The sequence below is a fragment of the Cottoperca gobio genome, chromosome 7 (genome assembly GCF_900634415.1).
Source record: "Cottoperca gobio chromosome 7, fCotGob3.1, whole genome shotgun sequence".
NCBI classification, from domain to species: domain Eukaryota; kingdom Metazoa; phylum Chordata; class Actinopteri; order Perciformes; family Bovichtidae; genus Cottoperca; species Cottoperca gobio.
In genome coordinates this window covers 4,445,681-4,468,933 of record NC_041361.1, presented here as the reverse complement: position 1 = coordinate 4,468,933, position 23,253 = coordinate 4,445,681, and the positions used below count along the sequence as shown (strand labels likewise).

Here is a 23,253-nt window from a genome sequence, read left to right as displayed (position 1 = left end):
AAGAACAACAGGAAGAAGAAGTAAATCTGCTAACCTTGAGGATTTCTTGATGGTTTTCTGAGGAATAGAGTCTCCCATCTCGCACTATGTCCTCTACGAGCTGCTCATAGTCCTCTGCATTTATAAAAACAACACATCGATGATACTCCCTTTGACTTACCACCAAGTCACAATACAATGCAGGTGATATCATAGTTGTTTGTGGCGCTCACAGTTCTGAGAAACAAAATGTGTCCTTGTTACTCTACATGCAGGTGAACCAGAGAAGACAGTTTTCATAGGGACTATTTCTTTGGTCGAAAGAAGTCGTGAGAAAAAAGAAAGGGGGACAGATATATAGATAGATACGCAGGTGGTGTGATAAATGAGGATGCTACATACCATCGTAAGTAACGTAGGGGATCTGAAAGCCTCTGGCGCTGTTGGCCTCATTGGACTTGAAGTTAATCCAGAGACGTCTGGAGCGAGCTGTGAAGGCGATGGGCCGCTCGTACGTCTGACACGTCTCGTAGGTGGTGATGGATGTAGCCGACCCTTGCAGGGGGCACAGAACGAACAATGGTGACTAATCAGATTTGTACGGTGCAATTACATTACAGTATAAAACACTACATTTCACTGAAACAACTGGAACAAGAGACACTCACAGTTCTTCCTCATAACCAGCACATCTCCGCACTCATCCTCAGAAGGCAGGAAAATCTCCGGCACCACAATAAGAATCTTGCGCTTGCTGGGCGGGTTGATATTCCAAATGCACTCCACATTGGCAGGGTAATTACCGGGATAGTTGGGTGATTCGATGTAACCCATGAATTCGCCCATCTCGCCACCACATTGCCTGTCTAGACGCACACAAACAAAACAAATGAGTCTCCAGTGCACGGTTACATCATTTCACAACAGTCATTTCCGTACTCACTCTTGCACTGCGAGACGCTTGTGGCACCATCAAAATCAGTGGTGGTGTTGCCCGGGCAGGTAATACAGTAGTTCTGTCTAAACTCCGTCTGATACGTCCCCACGGGGCAGCGGATACACCGGTGCACCGTGGTGTTGTAGTAATGACCCGGAGAACACTGGACTGCAGGGTAGGAATGAAAATGCACGTTAAGTGGGGAAGGTTTCGGCAGAATTATGTTCTCCTTCTTTGGCTGTAAAAGAAAAAAGAGAAAAGAAAAGCTGACCTTTGACTTCACAATCATGGAAGGAGCTGGCACCTTCCCGCTTGGTGCCCAGTCCTCCTCCACAGGGGAAGCACAGGGTGCGTCCCAAATCTGGTTGGTAGGAGCCCAGAGGGCACGCCTGACATGGTTTGAACCCATCGTTGGAGGAGGACCCCGTTGGACACTGGCCTGGATTAGATTTGTAGAACATGGAGAGAAGGTTACTTACCCGATTTATAATGGATCAGACAAGCAAAGCATCTTCCCCGTTATCACACAACTCTTGAACAATGTGCCATACAACACAGATGTTAACATGCTTTAATCAATCCGTCACTGCAGCAGCACCTTCTACCTACTGTGTATATAGTATATTTGTAACATCACAACTATACACTATCCCGAACATGACCGGTTGTAAATACAGGTCATGTGCATTTCTCTGTGGATCGAGTCATTTGTTACCTTCACAGTATTTATCTTTTTACAACACGGGACCAATATCACAAACTAGGCTACCTGCACAGGAGGAGATGTTTCGTGCCCCGACAGGCCCGTGGCCGTCACTGCCGGGGCAGAGGTCACAGGCCAGCTGTCCCTCTTTCTCCTGAAAAGTGCCGGGCGGACACTGGACACAGCGCTCCTGCTCACCGTGGTAGTACGACCCCGACAAGCATCTGACTGAGAGAAGATCCACAACGGCTCCAATCAGAGAGGACACACTTCACTTCAATCCGTTTAGAAAGAACGGACAGAAATGCAAACATTTAACATGTTTTGAATTTTCCAGTTTTTGGGTCCAATGCTTGATAACCTTGAACACACAGTGGCCACTTTATTAGGTACACTAGTACAGTGAACAGCCCGAACATCCACCCTCACAGAGCTCATAATGTTGTTTTTGTTTTGTTAAATTAAATGATGTGTTCTTTAACGAGTCTGCCCTTGTTCTAATGCTTCTTGAATCTAATGCATTTGGACATCACAGAAAGAAAGAAAGTGAATCTTCCTGGTCCAGCTCTCAGGTCTTACCACATCGACCACTGTCCCTCTCCCAGCCCGGCCCACAGTTCTCGTGGGTGGGAGCCGTCTGCGGAAGTTTCTGGGCCACCTCGTATTCCAAACCAGCAACGCGGATCAGGAAGCGCTCCTGGTTGATGGATTTCTTCAGAGCCTTTATATACGTCTTAACCTGCTTCTCCATGCGCTGTCTCAGGCAGCTCAGATTGCAACTCCCTGTTTATGGTTACAAAAAAAAAAAGCATATCTTCAAATAACATGTTTCAGTCACAACACACAGCAGATCTTAATGTATGTGGACAACATTTATATTTTTAACTTCATTATAAAGTGACCCATTACGATGTACTGCACACAGTTCTGCAGGAAGTATTCAGATCCTTTAAGTAAAGCTACTTATTCCACACTGTAAAAATATTACAAAGTCCTGAATTGAAAATGTTACTTGATTATTTTCTTGATTGTAAAACTTCTGAAAGTTGACTTCTAAACTAAATTAATTAATCAAATAACTGTCCTTGAGTAAAGAGTACAATATTCCCTTTGAATTATATTGGAGTGAAAGTATAAAGAGGCGGTGGAAGAAAATATTCAAGTACACTAAAGGACCTCAAATATGTACTTAAGTACAGTACTTGTGTAAATGTACTTAGTGACGCATTGCATCACATGAGATGACTGACCTGTAGTGTCTCCAGGTTTGACCTCAGCTTCCAGCTCCAAAGTAATGCGTGTTACCTCTTTGTTGGAGGGGTTGCGAGCACGTCGCCCTTTGGTTTTCTTAGAGGAGTCACATTTAAGGTTAACAAATGTCACCAGGCAGTTGCTGCAGGGCTGCCCCCCTCCTGTGGACAACAATATATTACATCGTCTGAGAGGAAACACACGAGTAAAGCCCAATCACACATGAATAATAGCTAATGTTGAATAATGTTTGAGAGTTAATGTATATCATTTCTTTGAAAGTATGACTCAAAAATATATATATTAATAACAGCATATGTATACATATTTAGACCGACCTGGTCCAAGTGTCCGTCCTCTGTCCTCCGTCCTGCCGGTCAGCTTCGGGTGCAGGTGACATTTAGCGTTTTTAATCTTGAAAGAAGCCGTCTGCTTCACTGGAGGGGCCGAAGTCTCTACAGACAAACACAGCACAGTGGGTAGGAGCACACTGCAACATCACACAGCAACGGCAGACCGTCTGTGATCGACTGATTGTTGAAAAGTGTTTCATTAAAAGGAATCTGGAGGGCAGCGAACCTATGCAGCTGTGACTGCTGCTGGAGTTCAGCCTGGCGGGAGACTTCCCTCTAAAGATGGGGATACCACAACTGACTGAGTAGCTGTTGTCAGACTCTGCAAAAAAAGGTCACACACAAATAAAATAAGAATTAAAAATGACTTCTGTGTGGTGTTTTGTGATTGCACGTTCACTGTGCGTGACATACCTGCCAGATAGTGAGCCTTAGAGGCACAGGTGAGAGAGCAGCTCTCTTTCTTGCCCGTCTTGCTACAGGTCAGAGTGGCCTTTGGTGCCACCAGTCCAAGAGCACATTTCATCAACTCTGAGGGAAAATAAAACCCACAGAGAATCACACACTGTTGGCAAGAAGCGGAGAGAGTGAGACAAAAAAAAATCACCCAGGAACAAGAGGATGTTTCTTTGAGTGTGTGTCAGTGAGTCAACCACAGGGGGGCAGTGCTGCTACATACCAACACAGTCTTTCCTGTTCCAGTGCAGCTTGTACCCTGGTGGACAGGTACAGTCGTAGCTCCCCTGAGCGTTGACGCAGCCGAACTTACAACCTCCATGGTTTATACTGCATTCATCAATATCTGAGAATAAAGATGTTAACATGGAGACATTAAGTGGACATGCATAAGTGTCACTCAAAGGACTAATTGTACACATATGAAGATTTTGGCCATATCTTGCAGACTCTAACACATAATTGAATATGAGGGAGGAAAATTATTTTGTTTATAAAATAAAATAAAAAGATCTGGAGTCAATTTTGTGAAAGAGAAACTGCTCTATTAAGAACAGCACATCTGTGAATGAGGAGTTCCTCAGAGGTCACATCTCTTCATCCCGTCACAGAGTCACACACTGGGAAGATTAATGTGCGTGTGCTTAAACAGAAGGGATTCCTCGTTTTGATGTCGCCACAATCAATTTTTACTCTCTGCTCTTCAGTGAGGAAGACTTGTGGTGAGCAGTAAATTATAATCACCTATTCAAAACGCATGCTGAGCTAAAAACACTAAAAGCATCCGGCTTCCAGATGCAGGCTGCCACTGACGCCAGACAGAAACTTAGTTTGGCGAGTAGAGCTGAGGACGCGGCAGGCTGCGGACAAGCGTCGGCGACAGCGGGGGAAAGAGACGGAGATACTGGCAGTGATTGATGATCTGGCCGGCTGATAAGAAATGTTTTTCCCTTGTCTCATTCAATTATTCACCCTGAACAAAAACAGTCTGCGTGCCTCTGCACTCCCTGAAGAAGATTATGACTTCATTAACGGCGATGTGAAGCCAGAGCAGCTTAGAAATGTTGTGAGAGGTGCGCTGTTTATCTTCTGCATCAAAGCAGCCAATTTATAAAAGGACAAAAAACTCTCGTGAATATCTGATGGAAGCTCATCTGTTGTTTTGACGTCTTTGTTCCTCCCTTACTTAAAATGTAATAGATGTATTCAGACCTTTCTCCCAAAAGTCTTTTTCTTTGCGTGCTCTCATAGACAAGAGCAGAGATGAGTCAAGGAGGAAAACACAAAAAAAACAAAAGACAAATTGACATTTAGACTCAACAATTGCTTTGTGTAATTTGTGAGGAATTTCGGGATGGGTTGGGGAGTTCATGGAAATCTTGCAGTCTTTAAATTTGAATCACTTTTGTCTGCTTAGTCATCAACATCAGCCGCTCCCAGTCCAAGCATAATAATGTGAGTTTTAAAAAGAGGAATTCTGCCCAAAAAAACTGTTACGGTATCAACTTTAACTTATTAAAACGTATTAAACTTCTGTCTCTCTCTCTGAGATCTATCTGTACGTCGTGTCAAAACCAGAAGAAAGTGTTTCTATTGAGGTCAAATGAGGTAAATAAAAAAAAATACTTACAAAGTATTTAGTCAAAACTGCTTCAAGTTTGTTTTCTTACCAGATAAGCAAAAGAAATGAGCGGATTGTTTTGCTAGCTGTGAGGGAGAATGGCTGGACATACTCTCACTTGGGAGGAATGTTGACAGGTCTCGGCACAATGCGTGACAGCAGGTCACTGACCTAATTGGGTTTGTTTAGGGTGAGTCTATTGTTAAACACTGAGCGCAGCTTTCTGGATTGTTTGGCAGTTGTATTTCATTTGATAAACCACACAGGGAATAACATAACCTTGGTTATGGTTGGGAGTGAGAAAGTACAACAGGGAGCGGCATAAATCTCTGGGGTTATCTAACAGTGATGAAAAGCGACAGGAAATCATTCATCACCTTCTCTCTGGTATAGAGAGTCACTTACGCCGGACCATCTTCTCTCTGCTCAGTGTGGCCCGATCACAGCCCATCATGTGAGTGACTAATTACAAATTAAATCCTGGTGCTTTTATTACCTGAAGTGACGGCTAATACAGCTGCCCCTGTGTAGGGAATGGATCCCATGAACCTACTACACCAGGGGGCCTCCCCTCAGACAAAGCTTGGAAAAAGGCGACCCCTCACCCTCCTTAGTTTACTTGCTTAGTTTCGCTCAATTCCTGGATGCCTATGGGATCATGATTATGTTATTTGATCCCATAGACGCTCAACAATTGAGCCGAGATATTCTAATATCGCTGTTTGACATACCTTCAGACAATACATAAAATAAAGGTCAGCTCTAAAGTAGTTATTAGTTTCTGAATCTGGGAAACTTCCCCAAAACTACTGCATCTCTGAACTCACTCTTTAACCAAATCACACACATTTAAGCTATTTTATGTGATCTTCTTTGAACTCATTTATTAACTAATGTAATATTTTTTCACTTCCATTCCCTGAGCCTTCCCATCAAACCGCTTGGAGCCCCCCCCCCTGGAGCGGCTCGCCCTCGACTTCGCAAACCTCAGTACTAGACGTATTGGAAATACAGTTTATGTAATTCTAACCCAACACACAGGGGGTGGATGAGAAACAAACAACCTCCTACAGAATTTCACAACCTAGCAACATAACAATCACCTTCTGGTATGAGCTTCACAAAGGAGGTATTTATTGATGGGACATTTTAATGGATTGCATAAGACCATAAAGCATGTGACACTTGCAGAAGCCAACCATCTCAAGGCATTTGTACCTTTAATAGATTGTGTAAGTAGAGATACAGACAAGAAACACAGAGAGCAAGAGAGATATAATGTGCAAGAAAGATCCTCAACTGTTGTGATTGTGCAGACATCATGATCTCATACATCTACACGTTATCGCTCTCTAGTCTCATTCCTTATTCTACATTCTGTTGCAACATTCCTGATCAGTAGACCTGTCAAACTACAGACGGAAAAAAACACGGAACAAATCACTGCAAAGCTATGTATTTCGAGTGCATATGCTGTCTCTCTCTGTCTCTCCCAGAACTACTGTGAGGCCCTGAGGCGCTGGAGACAGCAGCAGATTCTAACTGGTGATACACACTCCATCAAAGGGCCGCCGCAACACCCTGATGTGCTCTGGCGGGCCTCTTGCTGCCTGCCAGGCAGATGTGACGCGCCCACACACACCACCTCCTGACACCCGAGGCTGTTTCTGCTATCTATTCCACAGCCGAGTACTGTAGGTACCTGCTAATGTTTGATGAACATGGTCACACTCCACCTTGAAGGACCATAACTGTGCTTTTTCAAGTTTTAGTCCATTAACTACAACACAAATCGACTACACATTACTGCCAAGTGTAGCGAAAGTTCTCAGATTGATTTTCTGCCTTGCAGGCAGCCACCTGTTTCAGCTCTTTTCAAATCGATTTGAAACTTTCCGAGACTTAAAAACTGGCTTGAGAAAGATAATCTATCAGAAACATTTCAGTTACAATTAGTTATTATACAAGAATGCAGCTGCATGCAGGGACTTCTTCCAAACTTTTATTCTCTGGGAAACTGTGAAATCCAGAGTCAGCAGATGAAAAGATAAACAATAACAATAAGCCAAGTTGATTTTCGTATTTTGTTTTTGAAGAGCCACTTAAATGTTCACTTTGATGGAGTACCTTTTCAAGATGTATGAAGTTGACTTTCATACATTATCTAACTAGAGCAAGAATCCAGTCAAGCAGCTCTGTGAGACTGTACTTAGGCTTAGGCGTGTGAGCTACATGCTAACGCCAGAATGCTAACATGCAGGTTGACCATCTTTATTTAGCATGCTAAGATATTCCAATTAAGCCCTGAATACAATGTACAGGAAAGACTGATATGAATGATTTGGTTGATTATTCAGGTGTTTGGACATAAACCAAAGTATTTGAAAAGTAAAATGTTACTAAGGTTATCCTGAGAGTAACATGGATGTGTGTACCGACAGTCAAACAGACATATCGATCCCATGGTGGTGCTAGAGGAAAAAGAATATAAGTATATAGAGCATATTGAAGAGGCTGTCATAAACAAATCAATACATTTAGTTATGGTTTTCCTACCAAACAGAAGAGCAACTAATGGAGGGTTAGCCTCGAGGGGTGGGATGCAGAGGAAGAGGGGTGGACAGGAGATATACATCAAGAGAAGAGGCGTGCTGGCTCACCTCCGCAGTGTGCGAGGCCGTAGAGAACGTAGCCTTTGTGACACAGGCACTGGAAACTGCCGGCAGAGTTGACACAGAAGTGGTCGCAGGCGCGATCAAAAGAGCACTCGTCGATGTCTGCGTAGATAGAAAGACACTGCATGTTAGAAACATCTCAAACAGGCCAACAAATCACACAAAAGATCTTCAAACAGGACTCTTCCATCCTCCTATCATGGCAATCTTTTCTGTTTTCTTCTTTTGTCATTAATTGCTTTGTGTCAAATCACATGTTGAATTGTGTCTTCTGTTTCGGTACTTTGTGTAGCGGGTTGACCTCTTGATGTCGTTCAGTTTTCCATTTCGACGCACTGAAATTGAATTTTCGGAGTATTTTTGAAATAACAAGCAACCACAGCAGGAGTCAAAAGAAAGTCTGCTCTTCACCTGATAATAGGAGCTGAAGTACCATTTTTCTCCCCACATAGAACCTGCCAATTACTTTCCCTTTTATCCTCTTAACCGTACCATAAATCACCCCGTATTGTTAGAAACTGGACTTTTTTTTGCTTTTGTTTTAAGGACATAAATATTATGCGTTTAAAAATAATTGTTCAAAAACATCAATCATTGTAGTATTTAGATAAATATGTGGGGTGCAGATAGAAAGAAGCAGATCCCTCCACATTGCAACAGCTCCAGTAGCCTCTCCGTCTTATATTTTTGAGCTTCTCTGCTCTCTTATAAGTGCATCCTGATAAGTCGCTTAAATGTCAAGGGCTCAAAGACCACGAGGATTGATACATAAAGCATCATAAAGCAGAGATGGTTGACATTTGGTTTTATTACGATCAAGGTTTTCTTTAATGTCAGCGAAAATCTGAGTCAAGCCCAGGCAGCACATGCTGGGAGAAAATGGGGATTTGCTACTGTACAACTTTGCTGGATGTTTAATTGGCTAATTTAAGAAAGGTTCTCAGGATTTTCCCAGGAATATCACGCTTTCATCCACATTATCTGAACCTCCTCTGGGTTATGAGGCAGCGCCAGCCACCATCAAACACACGAGGCAGGTATTTCACAGCAATTACAGGAGTTCAGTTAAATAATGGGTTTCCTTGAAGTAACCAAGAAGACAGACAGATAACTGTCTGCACAAACCTTGTATAGCATTGCGCAAATTATTCACATACGGTATTAACGCTGGGCAGATTCCTTCATGTATAACACAGCTGAACTTTGTGCAGACCAGCGAGGACCGTGACTAAGGTAAATACGTGGCAGGCGTGTCGTGAGAGCGCCAAGAAGATGAAACTGTGCCGAGATTAAAAGCTTATTAAAATGATTTAAGTGCTTTCGGAGGAGATCCATAAGTTGATGTTCAAAAATCCCCAAATATTTAATAATGACTCAACTTCAGCTCATCTAGAAAAAGAAATCCACTTTTATAAAAACAAAAAACACACAATTTAGGTTTAGCAAAAGTCAAAAGTGACCACAAATAAAAAGGCGAAAAACGTTCACAAGAACTCGTACAGTCCTCGCCGTTTGTCCCCTGTGGCGGCTCCAGGAGTTTCGTAACAGCAGTGGTAGATGAGAGCAGCATGGGTTTTGCACACGCTGCATGAGGCATTACAAAAAGTGATTGTTTTCAGCATGTTGAGCATAAACTTAGCGCTGCACACTTTAAAAGCGAAGACTCTAAAACGCCTCTGGGAAATAGGCGTGGTGACTCATTTTACCCTCAAAAGATGTTGTAATAAGTGACGCCAGAAGTGGATCTGTAACTTATCATTATATCGTTTTGTGTTGTGCCACGCTACAGAACAAATGTGTGAAAACATCTGGGACTCCGACAGTACAACCCTTATTTACCGGGCAGCTAAGGTTGAAAAATGCAGTGGGTGGGCAAGACTGCATCATGAGGAGACGTACGTGCAGGGAGAGATGAGAACAGTCACATCACTTGCATTGGAAATAACAATTTAGAGAGATTCCATCAATTATGTCTTCTCTTTGCCCTCTGTTCATCAGCCCACTCTTTGCACCGGACTGATCGGTGCATCAGGGCTCAGTTCATCACATTAACAATACAAAAATACTAAATTCTAGGAAGGCAAATGAGGTTGACTGAAAAGAAAAGGTCAGTGTTATTTATACAGATAAGATCTTTATCATAGATGTTCCTTCTGGAGAAAACATCGCATCATCTCCCTGAGTGCCCTCATGTGGATTAGGAGTGAGAAGGAGATTGTTGAGGGTGGAGGAATGCTGACAGGCTCAGCAGACATGCCCCATCCTGACTTATGGGCCATGGCCCACTGACAGCAGGGAAACACCATGACTGTTTAAACCAAGATAAACCCAGAGTTCAGTTTACACATCTCAACACCTCGCGGAGACAGCAAACGTCTATATAAGTGTCTCTGATGTCACAGAACGCCACGACCCACCACCAAGCACAAGTACCAACACTGTAGTGTTGTACCATTTGCAGCAGGCCGCAGGCCCCCCCCCCCATAATCTTATTGCTCTGCCAGTTCTGGATTTGGAGAAACAGATGTCTTCTGTGGCTTCAAAGACATTAGAATTCAATTTCTTTTAATCCTGCGTAACAAAATGTGGGCCTTCATAAAAGACACTTTTGAAAATAAGAAAATTCAATTTAAGTGCATGAATTATATATATATAAAAAAAAAACATACACAGAAAAATAACATAACATGTTTTTGGAGCTTGCCCCATGCTAGGGACTCAATGCAAAAAAAGAGTCCCCCAACTGTATGGAGGTGCAATACTAAATTGCTAAAGCGCTGCTTTAATCACAGATTTGCATACTAACACCCGGGTACACCACCAATCAGAGGAGAAATCATTAAGATAAAGTTTAACCTTTGTTGAGTGGCTTTTATTCTGCCAGACGTTCCACAAGTGAGAACAATGAAGGGAATGAGAGGATAAAGGGCAGGTGACTCAGTAGTGTAGTGTGTGCGTGTGTGTGCGTGTGTGTGCGTGTGTGTGCGTGTGCGTGAGAGAGAGAGTCTGGCAACAAGAAGAGATGAGCTTTATCACAACCCTTTTCTCTAGACAAAACACACAGCCGACCCAAACAAGGACAACATTGTTGCCCCTGCACACCCGAACAGCACATGATGGAGTTGGTTAAGGCACGGTGCCACAGAAAATAAACTGTCATTTACATTCCTACATGTACAGACCACAGTTTCTCAGTTATCTGTGCTATGTTGGCTAAATAAACTTTGCATTGTTCTGCTGTAAAAGAATAAATAAAATGAAAGAAAGGCATCCCAGCAAAAATAGATTTGAAGAGACAAGAAAGTGGCTGCAAAACACAGCGACACAATATATTTTCATTGAACACATAAGATGTTTAGTACTGTGTACAAAGTGGTGTGATTCAGTGCAGCAATTCTAAACCCATTGCATGACAATGATGTGGACCAGGCTGGATATTGATCGACCACATCAATAAAGAAAAGAGAATTAAAAAGAATAGCATGTCATCTGTTTTTCCATTCGGAGAGAGGCTGAGCTCGGCTCCGCAGCTCTAGCCTGCCCGTCTTCTCTCACCAGATGTTTCTAAGATTCATGCAAGAACCAGAGCTTTTTAGAGGTCGGAGCTCTAATTCCCCACACCTGTGTTCGGCCATGGCGAACTCTTTATTTGTTCTGCAGCTAGTCCTCCCAGCTCCTGCTGAGCGATGGCTACCACCAAATATAACACACAAACAAGCCAGAGAGGCCTGGTGTGGCTTCCCTGCAGGCTGGAGGGAGCATAGTGTTGTGCTTACTAAGGAGGACATTTCTGGATTACAATGCAACAATCTATATCTAAAGTGGTCCACAGGAAAAGGTGGTCCTACCTTGACAAGTTCTCTCATTGGTCAGCAGCTTGTAGCCTTTCTTGCAGCTGCACTCAAAGCTGCCCACTGTGTTTCGACACACATGATCACACCCACCATTGTTCAGACGGCACTCATCAATGTCTGTGAAGAGAAAATCATCCAAATAAAGTGGAAACATCAAATCACCCATCATAGAAGAAAAGGAGAGGACATTTCATTTAAACTTGCTATATGTAATTGTTTTTTTGGCCACTAGGGGGCAGTGGAAACAAGCCATGAACACAACATATTTGTGTTGGTAATACATTGTTAATTACTTAGTTACACATCTAGCAGTTACAGAGCAACATTATTATTCACTTGGAGTTCTGTTTCCGTCCACCTGATGAACGTAAGTCCAATATTCACTCCAACAACGATATATAAGATATCTGCCTTTAGCTGCTAAATGTTCCAGCGTGTTCAGCAGCGAGTTAATAACTTTGTCAGTCCATGCTGGGAAGGTAGTGTACAGTGTCATCGTTTTCTGGGGGGGTTCGCATACAAGTGACCATGTGATCCATTGTTAATATAAATATACTTATTACTGCAACTTTAACAGAAGTTCATAACAAGCTGTTGAATCTAACGAGTGAGGTGGGGATATAAGATCGAAGGGAGCTTGGCTGATGGTGCAGTTATTTAAAATAGGATAAATATTTGTTTGCTTAGACTGTTTGCAGAAACTGGAAATTAGCTTGAGGGATTTCCTTACTTGGCCCTCACACGGGATAAAATCAGTTTGCGTGTGGCTGTAATGGGATGCAGCCTTGTGGCGATGAGGCCGTCTAAATCATCGTTGTCCATCTCCCTGTGGTTACTCTTGCTCTTTATTTGTGCAGCCAATATCCAATCAATATAGCATGTGTTCATCCCTGCGTTTGATGGTGCTCTGATTAATTCTGAATCATCATCACAAATGAGGAGTCTGTCTCTTGAGGGAGTCTTCATCATCTGGTTGAAATAAATGCATTAGAAAGGGAATAAAATAATCCCTTTCTTGCTCCATCTTGGTCTTCGTTCTTCAGAAGTGCCTGGCCTGCAGCAAGCCCCTGTCTTCTTGTGCCAGAGCTGCCTGGGTTTGTTTTCCTCTTGTTTCCTCGCAAAACCAAACTAATAAAAAGGCAATATACTTTTATCAAGAGTTGTTGGTGAAACATTACGAGGACGTAGAAGGCCGATGGATTTCTATCCCCGTGTTTTCTGGATCGTCCTCATTCCAACTCCATGACTGTCAGTGCTGCCTTCGTCTCCTAATATCATTTTCAGTTTCCCCCTAAAGTTTGGAGTTGATTTTATTAGACGCAATACAATAAAAAAAAAAAAAAATTGCTACGGTAGGCTGGTTTCTCGAGTAGAGGATGCTCTGTCAACCCCCAGAAAGCAGGATGATGTAGTGGGAAAACTGTCAAGAAAACAGGGTTGCATGACAAAATATTACTCACAATATGCAGCTGAATAGCAGAAAGTAGTGTAAGATTGGTGGCACCAGTAAGGATACAGACAATGACGCAGCACTTTTGGGTGCAAAACCATGATAGTCTAGTATATAAAGAGAAAATCCAACTAGCGGGTTGGAAAAGGTGCTAAGGAGGGAGGATGTAAATAACTTGATGATCGCTGTGAGCTCCAGGTGGAGAAAGAAGCTCCAATGTGCCTGGCGACACGACAAGTGTGAGATTCATTTGGTGACAGGTGTGGTTTCAAAGACGATGCTTTACCTTTGCAGGTCTTGCGGTCCGGCTGCAGAGTGAAGCCAACAGGACAGCTGCAGCGGACTCCTGTCACTGAATCATGACATGTGCTATCACATCCGCCATTGTTCACTGCACAGGTCTCTGCGGGGAAACAAGCACTCGCAGTGAGACAAACCCTCGTAGAAAAATACACCGTAGATGCCGTCTTGACCTACTTGTTTCTCCCCACATCAAAACAGCATATATGCATACAAGAATTAGAAGGCACACTATTGTATTCAGCATTCAGTTTCAGGAGCCAGACAATAAGAAGCAGAGCAGGCTGTCAGGTCCTCAGTAGAACATAATAAAGAAGAAGGAATGAAGAAAAGACAGAAATGCAGCTGCTGGATAAGATTAACAGTGAGGAGAATTGAGAAGATGCTAGTTAATAATGAAAGGAGACAGTCATAAGGAAATATTAGATCCAACACAGCCAAATATAGGGTTTTACACGTTTTCTCTGTGTGTTAAAGTACGTATGTTTGATTCTCTTTGGTCAAGGTGAATTACAACCTCTATAAGTCCTTTGCACTGCAGGGCATCTGTCTCCCCTCCTTCATGAGGGCAGAGGGTTGACTTCAAGACAGATACGACAAAAGAACACCACTTCTCCCTGTTTTTTAATTTGTTTTTACAAAACCTTCCAGGCAAAAAAAGCAATTCTAGCTACCTTGCCCCTGTGTTGGCTAGACTGATTTGAAGAAAGGGAAGAAGTCAGTCAGGACAGGAGAGCTGAGGTCTCTTCTCTAGACAGTGACAAATTTCACTGGAGACTTTCATTTTAAGCAACAGCACAGGAGAAATGTGTCCTCACATAAAGGAGACCGGTGTGTGCCTTTATGGATTTTGGCAGCTTTATAGAAAGCCTCACACACACACTTCAGAACAAAAAACAAATTAAAAAAAAACCTTTTGCGATCTGGAACAATCACTTTAACTTGCTGTAAAGGCAACTGGCCATCCACACAGCGCATCCCTTCTCTCTAATGGGCTGTAGGATACTGGCTGGCAGATCTTCTAAAAAAAACGAGCCAACACAGCTGGGCTAGTTGAAGACTTCTCACTGGCAGGGAGATGGCAGCTCACACGTGGCACTAAAGAGGGAATGCAGCTGCACTAGGTTTTATTTTTTTATTTATTTTTTTTAAATAGAGAACGAGGATCCCTTTGGGGAAACACCTAATGCTCTTCACTTAAATCTAAAAGTGCACAGCCTGCAGCAGCCATAATGAAACTTTGTAAAGCTCTTTCTCTCAAATAAAAAAACTCAACTGTAGACTGCAATTACGCATCAAAGCAAAAACAGGTGCTTACAGTGATGTAATTCTATGTTTTATGGTTGTTTTTATAGAGAACAGTTCAGTGGATCATGTCGCTGAAGGCTGAACATGATGCATCAATATACGGGAGTAAATATTAATTCACAGGGAGCAAAAAAAAAAGATTAATACTTCCTGCAAATTCTAAAATGTGGGTTTATCTTAGGTTATATGACCTTTGTACAATACCGTATATGATCATAGTTGCTTTCAACTTCTGTGTTTGGTATCAGTTGTCGTGATTTATATGAGACAGTTTCCTGGATAACTTAAAATACTTTTGTTTTTTATTATTGGTGACGCTCATACAAATGATTTACTTTTAAAAGTCAACCTCCATTATACCCCAGAAATGTTTTCACCCTAAGATGACACACACTGTAGCACTTTTTCTAGTTGTTGCTGCGTGACAGACATTACCGAGTCAGGTTGAGGACTTTATGAGTCTTCTTTACTTGTGCTACCTGTTTCCCTACGTTTTTGCATTTGCTGTGACCCTATAGTTGCCACGTGTGTCCACCAAAGCTCACTTTAACGTTCTTCACAGCTGAAATCCTTTTCTGTGAGGCGTTTCCATTATTTTGTCCACCCTCTGTATTAGGCAGAACACAAGTGATTTAGCCTTTGATCCTTCATAGTAGAATAATGATGGTTAATTGGGCAGATGGTGGGGGGGGGGGGGGTTCCAGTTAATACCCAAGTCCCAACCCAGGCTTGAGAGTGCAGCACTGTGGGTTCACATAATTGCAAAGTGTGAGCAGAGACAGTTGGCAGACGAGACGATAAGACGGTGTCAGGACATGCCTCCAAAACGCTTAGTCAGGCAGCCATCTCACCAAACTGTAATGATCATGTGTTAAGAGAGCAAAGAAATATTTGACATTATGGTTTTTGTGTAGACGTGGGTGAGACACACGCTCTGGTATGTGTGTGGGTTTATGTGTTTTGGATGAAGACCAGCTACATCTACAGTGCACCGGGTTGGGACCCGCAATTACAGTAACAGTGGGCAGACTTTTGTAAATATTCTCCAGTATGACGTGTAGGGTGTTTGGTCTAATGCTGAGCTTCCACAGTATGTGTTTCATACAGAGGGGTTCATGCAGTGTACGTAATCTTTTAACAGAAGCCACAAGATGTCTCGCTGCAGCGCTTCTTAACGTACATCAGAACCGTTGACAAGCAACGTCAATACAACTTGTCACCGGCCATTTATGATGACCGCAAACACGATATGTCAACGGGTGAGTGGATGGAATTCACAAAAAAAAGGCACAAGGCAGACGTTCTCTGGGCGTTGATCACCGGGAATAGATGGCTTAGGTCAGGGGTGTCAAACATGCGGCCCGGGGGCCAAAACCGGCCGGCCAGAGTGTCCAATCCGGCCCGAGGGAGGACTTTGTGTAAAGTGTAAAAATGAGTTGTTTTGATCATAAAGTAAAATACTGTTCCAGATACCTGTGATACCAATGTTTTGTAGCCTTGTAGATACACTGATCTGTAAATGATAAACTGATACTATTGTTGAAATTGCACCTTTGTTTCTAAAGAAATTTCAGGTTGTTCATAATGTTTAGTAAAAATATAAAATGTGAACATTTTCAGAATGTACTTTTTTGCACTAAAACGAAGGGAAACATTTGGAGTTGTGGTTATTTATATGTTATTATGCTGTGATGTTACTGGTCCGGCCCACTTGAGATCAAATTGTGCTGCATGTGGCCCCTGAACTAACATGAGTTCGACACCCCTGGCTCAGGTGAAAAACATCTTCATTTTTAAAAAGGTTTTCTTGACCAAACATGCAGCGAGAGTAAAAGTTACTAGTTGTTCATCAGGCAAAAACAACACAAACCACACAATAAGAAAATAAAAACCATTGAGAACAGTTTGTTAATGTTCTCTAGAGGTGCAACTGTGAGAGTAAATCACAAAGTGAGTGTTGTACAGTAACACAGGACATCAGTGGGGGAAAACTGATAAAGGAGATGCAAAATATGTCTCTTGCTCCTAATGTTTCTATTTCTGAGAACAAACTAAACTGAAACTAGGACACAAAATCCTAAAATAGGTCAGACTGTTATATTGTGGCATGAGGGAAACTTGGTGTACATGCAGTAGTAACAACTAGTAACTTAAAAACACTATTGTTTCGCTTCTTACCTTGAACAGGCTGCTCCTCTGAGAACAAGCCTCCTCCCCGCGTCTCTTACATGGTATAATTAAAACGTAAATCTCTTTGATCAAGGTTTGAAACATCGTTGCAGATTTATGAGTTTATTTCTCCTGGCATCTTTACCATATCTATTAAAGCACACTTCATCCTGAAATTGGTCTGAATTATATTTGCGGTGTTATCAAAAAAGTCCCTGTGCTTTTCTTTCTCTTTTCTTCTCCACCCAAAAACTCTATTTATCATTTTTACGGCAAATGTTGTGAAACAAAATAACTTTTGGACACAAAATAGAAAATATTGGACTGGAATAACATTGATAAATTCCCTAATTAATTATGAAAAAAAAGCAAGTTTAGAGGGAATTTGTGTTTTCTGTGAAGCGATCATGGACACATTATTGGCTCCCAAAGCCAACAGGCCGTGATCACGCAGTTTAGGAACACAATGACCGAGCGTTATGCTTTCAGTCATATCCAAAACACAAATGAAACCAAACTTTTTGTCCTGCATCTTAAAAGCCATCACAGTTAAACTGATACGGACTTCTGACGGAGGCGACGTGTTGCACTAATACATCCTTATTCAGTATATTAATCACACTACAGGAGATGTGTTCAGATCCTTTATTTAAGTGAATGTTCTAGTGGATAAACGTGAAAAAAACAAGTAAAAGTCATGCTTTCAAAGTATAAAACATTCTCTGTGGCTGATATATTACTATATATATATATATATATATATATATATATATATATATATATATATATATATGACATGATTAAATTGTTAATACTGATGCATCAATGATGTAAAGCAGCATTGTACTGTTGTAGCTGCTTGAGGTGGAGCTAGATTTAACTACTTCATATACTGCTAGGTAGTTTAAAACACTGACGGGTTTGTGATATGATTAATGCCTTAAAGAAACGCTCTGCTGCACAAATCTGTATTCATTCTTTGGACTTTAATCTTTGCCTTTTTTTTTGTATAATATTGGATACATTTACCTCTTTAACAGTTATTTAAATGAAACCATGTGAGAAGTTAAGAGGGGAAATGCCTCCTTTGGTGGAACTGCTAACATAGCATAGTCATATGAAATGTAACAAGGGGCCCCACTGCTTTATTTTAGGAGGTCACAAGACAAAAAAAAAAAAAGGTTGGGAGCCAATCTTGTAATCTTTTATAATGTATTATATTTGTTTAAGTTTATATAATGTTTATACTGCTGGTCAGACTCTCCCTGTTTGCAGCTGTGTTTTAAAAAGGTGTGGTTTGACAGGGGCAGCGGTTGTTATTGAGAGGGCATTCACAGAAGGAAGAGGAAGGTAGGGGAGGAGGGGGGTCAGAGGTCAAGGGTCAGAAGGATGATGCCCCTGTGGGGAGGGGAAGGGCCTGATCAGTGCCTGCTAGGTTAGCTTCCTCTTCTCCCCACACCCACAGACCCCCAGAGAGAGGAGTCAGAGGAACACATATTTACCATTGGGGAACAGCTGGGGGGCTGCCTGGGACTGGACACTCCTCTCCCCTGCATGCACGCGCACACCCACACACACGCACACATTGTAAAAACACCACTTTAGTTCTCTGTACACTTGAACCACGCAGCATTCGCGTGTTACGTAAATCATGAGCATGTGACAAGAACTAATCTGATGTGGTTTACAGAATATCCACCTTTTTCCTTTAGTGAATTATGAAGTGGCGTTTGTGAGTTAGCTACAGGTGACTCTCTGCTTTGTGCAGAGATTTTAGGGAAGTAATGATGTGGAAACACAGGCTGTCAGCCCTGTACTACCGAGGGATGGAAGGACGACCTGAAGAAGTGACCTTTGATAATGTAAAGTAGCATATTTAGCTATTTCATTTACTCCGCTGCTCCCAACGTTAAATCGATGAACAATCTGAAAAGCTCTGAGGCTTATCCGTACTAAACGCGCTTTATTAAACCAGACGGATTCATTTTGAGTTTATGTTTGTTTAAAGCTCGAGTGCCTGACTTTGACATACAAATTAACATCCTTTACATTTAAGCCCTTTCCAAAACGAGTTCACAAAATGCTGATTAAGCGTATTGCCGCTGTGGTTACATAGTGATGTGTTTTACGTTGGTGCTCAGACAAAAGGATTAAAGTAAAAAAAAAGAAAGCGATCGATGACGACGACAAACACTGATCACCAGTGTTGTAGCTCTTCCTCATTAAAGAGTGCTAAAAGCAGAAAAGGGACACCGATGTGTAGTTACTGCTCTTGGACTGGTTGGTATTTGTATAATACTCGTGCAGAACATGCCCTTATTTGTATGGGAAGACTTGAAGAGAGCGCTCCTGGGGGCGGGGAACATGCGGCTAGCTCACCTGCAGGCATACGACATAACACGTCGAGAGTGTTTGTTTAATTACTCTCAGAGCCAGAGGGGCGAGACAAACGTTCTGCACTGCAGGTTTGAGCAACAAATTACATTTTGCTCGACTGTTGCTGCGGACGAGAACAGCGCAACTTATCCATCAACTCCATAACATTTTATACAAAGTTAAGCTACTTTACTTTGTTACAGCTAACCAAGGCCACTTGTTCAGGTTGTCCTCCCATCCCTCAGTAGAAGGAGTTGTTATCTACGTTCTCCCGTTTGACAGGTTGTGTTCCCACATTATTCATTTCCCAAAAAGCTACAACAGACCCACCCATAATTCATGCAAGATTTCATAGAGCTAGGAGAAAGGTGGATGAGAGGGGATCATCTCTCCTGCAAATCGTTAATGTCCATTCATGCCAACAGGAGGCGAGAGAATGACATCACGATGTTGCAAAAGAAAAGACAGCCTCTTAAAAAGATAACAACTGAGCAGACAGCAGTGATTATATTCCTAACAACAAACTGATGATGGCAGATCCTCGTCTAAAATGAAAAGGGTGACATCTCAAGGCAAAAGTGTTACCTCGCAGCATGCAATCATGCAAAGTAAATACCCCACACAAAGTGCAGTTTGTGTTGTTTGTGTGTGAGAGATGAGGCTTTTGCTAGTTAGTATGAGCGCTGCGAGCCTCGACAGACAGAGCGAGTGGTGGTTAGTGCTGCAAGCTGAAAGACAGGGACAGACAGATTTATGTCTGCGCTTTATGGTGTCTTTTATGGTCAGATCATTTCAGAATTAATGTTGTTAGGCTGTTAAGTCAAGTCTCTTAGCACCGTCAGTGGCCCAGCCGTACAATTTATGTGCCGTCACTAAAAAGCTATTTGAAAAAAACAGTACTCGTTTTTTAAACTATTATTTATGACAAATTATAACTTTTAATTGCCACATTTGCAAAGTGAATAATTTCTACTGTCCACCGAGTAAAGTATATTCAGCTTTACACTCGGCTACTTGGGCCTTTGAGCACATCGTCAAAATGGAAAAAAGGCAAAACACCTTTTGAGGGTCTTATTTTAAATTGCACTAAGAGCTACCGTGTTAATCCTTACACTGTTCCAATTATGTTTCAAAACATATTATTTCAGAATTAAACTCTATTCATTCCCTGTGATTAAAGCATGCACTCTCTGGAACCTGAGGATGTCAGAATGACAAACTCAGAGCTCTGTTGAGATGCCAGATGAGGAAGCAGATGTTCAACCCTGACAGTAACACCACAAAAGCATGCCCCGCTCTACATCGACTGCCACAGTTCGACCAACGTGTCCCAATCCCAACATGCAGCATTCAGAAACGATGATTCACAGCAGTTAGGGAGGACAGAGCACTGAGAGGTACATCTGAATACACAAGCATGAATGCACAGACCACCCGAAATGAGAGCACAGTGTGTTTATGTTATGGGCATATGCATGTAGAATGTGATGCATGCATGCTGGATATGTATTGTATGTTTGTTTGTATACATTTCTGTTTGTATTATAACATATCTTGCTCTCTTTCTCTGTACGTGTGTGTGTGTGTGTGTGTGTGTGTGTTTGTGTTTGTGTTTGTGTGTGTGGCCAACTCTTTAGATGATTAAACTCCTGAGCATGTCTGCATCTGCCTGCTATTTGTGAATGTTTATGATTTGTGCTAACAGCGTGAATGCTTCCACATGATGGCTGCTGCTTTCTGATACCTGAACTTACTTGATGCACGGACAAATAAACCTGACTTTGTTAAGACTGTTTCAGTAGGCGACTGAACACATACCTCTTAAGGAGTGTGTGTGCTTGTGTGCATGATTGAGAGAGAGAGAGAGAGAGAGAGCAGTCCATGTGTCCTGCTGATATTAAATTCCCAGCTACAGTATGCAAGGTATCGACAGAGGCGAGATAGGAAGGATAAAGATCCAACACTTGCAAACAGAGCAGCATGTGGCGTATTTTTACAAACTGCATGACCGAGGATGGTTGAGGAGAGACACCACAAAATGAATGAAAATGTGTCAGAATTCATATGAAACAGCCCACAAGATGGACCGAACAGTGAAGCTACAGCGAGAGAGATCCCACCGGACTGCAGACGACGCCCCTGACGAGGCAAAGGGCTGTTTTGTAATCAAGTAAGCAGACTCAATCATAAACCTTTTCAAATCAATAGTGAGGCTAAATTGGAGAGTATTTTCACTTTGTGTGGTTGCTATGGATAACCTCTACACTATATACATCCTTTACTATTTCTGAATGCGTCGGCTGAGAAGTAATTATCTCTTATGTGCCATGAAGAGAAGACATATTTTTATCTCGTTTGTGAAATTCAAGAATATTTGGAACTTAATTCACAAATAGAAACCGTTTGTTTTAAGCCTTCAAATCATTTAAAATGAAAAGTATTTTTTCACAGCAGAGACAGCTGTGACATTTATTTAAATATATATATATATATATATATATATACATTACATTTTGAATAATTGTTTGCGGTGGAAACCCTACACAGTTACAGTCCCAGAACAGAAGTAGTGGTGCCTTACTGAAGGTCTTCCAACGTTCTTGTCGCTCACTCTCCCGTCAGTGGTTCATTTGGCAGATTGTTTGCTTTATTGAGGTTTTATTAACTAATAGAGTGTCTGGGACGTGGAGCGCCCGCGTGTCGACCGCAGAGCAGCCCTGCCTCCACCTCTGTAACCCCAGACTCTGACGGGGGAATCAGAGATTTTAACTGGCTGACTGCTTCCTAATCTGGCACACCAAATGTACATGTGCTCGGCTTTGGGAATAAGACAAGTGAAAACATATAATTTGGTTGCAGTCAACTTTGTGGCGTTCCCCCTGGCCTCGCAGGGTACAGCAATAATGACAGGTTGGCTGACCAGACCTTGACATAGGTCTGGCTCTCGTCAGGGCTGCGGTAATAAAGGGGGGGTCCAGAAGCACTGAGCTAATCAGCCGCTACCAAAAACCAAACTCTCAAACTTCACAGCCACTGAAACCAAGCGACCACCTCACCAGAATGCTCTGCAGGCGTAGCCTCTAATTCTATTACTATGTTTGTCTTCCTGACAAGGAAAATACGTCCTATCCAACTCACTGAAGCTCCCATTACACACCCAGGTCACCAACACAGCAAAGTACACGCTGCATTGGTTTCAACGGGTTTGTAATGTATACAGAAACTATTAATGACACTCTGCTTAAATAGGCGGATAAAATAAAGGCCTGTCAGCAGTAACGTTCAGTCTCAAGTTTACACCCGAGTAACTTTATTGTTAATGTTCCACGGTTGTCGATGAAATGTCTGTGCAGTTCTGCAAGGATAAGCAAAATCTGTACACGTTTATTGAGACTTGCACTTTGACTCTACTGCACCTGCAGGCCCCTCGTCTGATGGGAAACTGCCCTTCAGAACGGTTCAATATGCCCGAGTGGCTGAATGATTTTTACTCAACTTAAGTCAACTGAGGCAAACACTGATAAATGCCAGTGGAAGGTTAGGTCAGGTGTGTGAGTTAATCCCCAACAGGGAAGCAGTGGAGGAACTGACCCAAGGGCTAATAGAAGGTGTGCGTCTGACTGCATGGCCGAGAAACAGAGAGGAATAGGGAGAGCTGTTGCACCGTGTCAAGTGAAGAGGAGGAAGAGGAAGAGGAAGAGAAGCCAAAGCAGATGCAGGGACTGAGAGGTTACTGGAGCAGCAGCAGCAGAGGGGAAAGCACAGTGAGTGGTAGCCTTTTGTCCTTGTATGTCACAGATCAAGAGAGAAAGTTCAGGTGT

General features: G+C 42.3%; 1 protein-coding gene across 2 annotated transcripts in view; it reads right to left on the bottom strand.

Annotated features, from left to right (window-relative positions):
- The window catches only part of scube3 (signal peptide, CUB domain, EGF-like 3), a 66,414-nt gene that overhangs the window by 2,445 nt on the left and 40,716 nt on the right, over window positions 1–23,253 (bottom strand). Inside the window, exons 7-22 of one of the 2 annotated variants that reach the window (XM_029435767.1) lie at window positions 18,559–18,606; window positions 13,566–13,682; window positions 11,824–11,946; window positions 7,961–8,077; window positions 3,903–4,025; window positions 3,638–3,754; window positions 3,450–3,545; window positions 3,209–3,325; window positions 2,870–3,031; window positions 2,199–2,402; window positions 1,686–1,847; window positions 1,188–1,355; window positions 923–1,084; window positions 648–845; window positions 382–534; window positions 35–114 (exon numbers count right to left, since the gene is read on the bottom strand). In XM_029435767.1, coding sequence (XP_029291627.1) covers window positions 35–114; window positions 382–534; window positions 648–845; window positions 923–1,084; window positions 1,188–1,355; window positions 1,686–1,847; window positions 2,199–2,402; window positions 2,870–3,031; window positions 3,209–3,325; window positions 3,450–3,545; window positions 3,638–3,754; window positions 3,903–4,025; window positions 7,961–8,077; window positions 11,824–11,946; window positions 13,566–13,682; window positions 18,559–18,606 — 2,147 coding nt within the window. The remainder of the gene's footprint in view (window positions 1–34; window positions 115–381; window positions 535–647; window positions 846–922; window positions 1,085–1,187; window positions 1,356–1,685; window positions 1,848–2,198; window positions 2,403–2,869; window positions 3,032–3,208; window positions 3,326–3,449; window positions 3,546–3,637; window positions 3,755–3,902; window positions 4,026–7,960; window positions 8,078–11,823; window positions 11,947–13,565; window positions 13,683–18,558; window positions 18,607–23,253) is intronic. The other variant, XM_029435768.1, reaches the window with a different exon arrangement.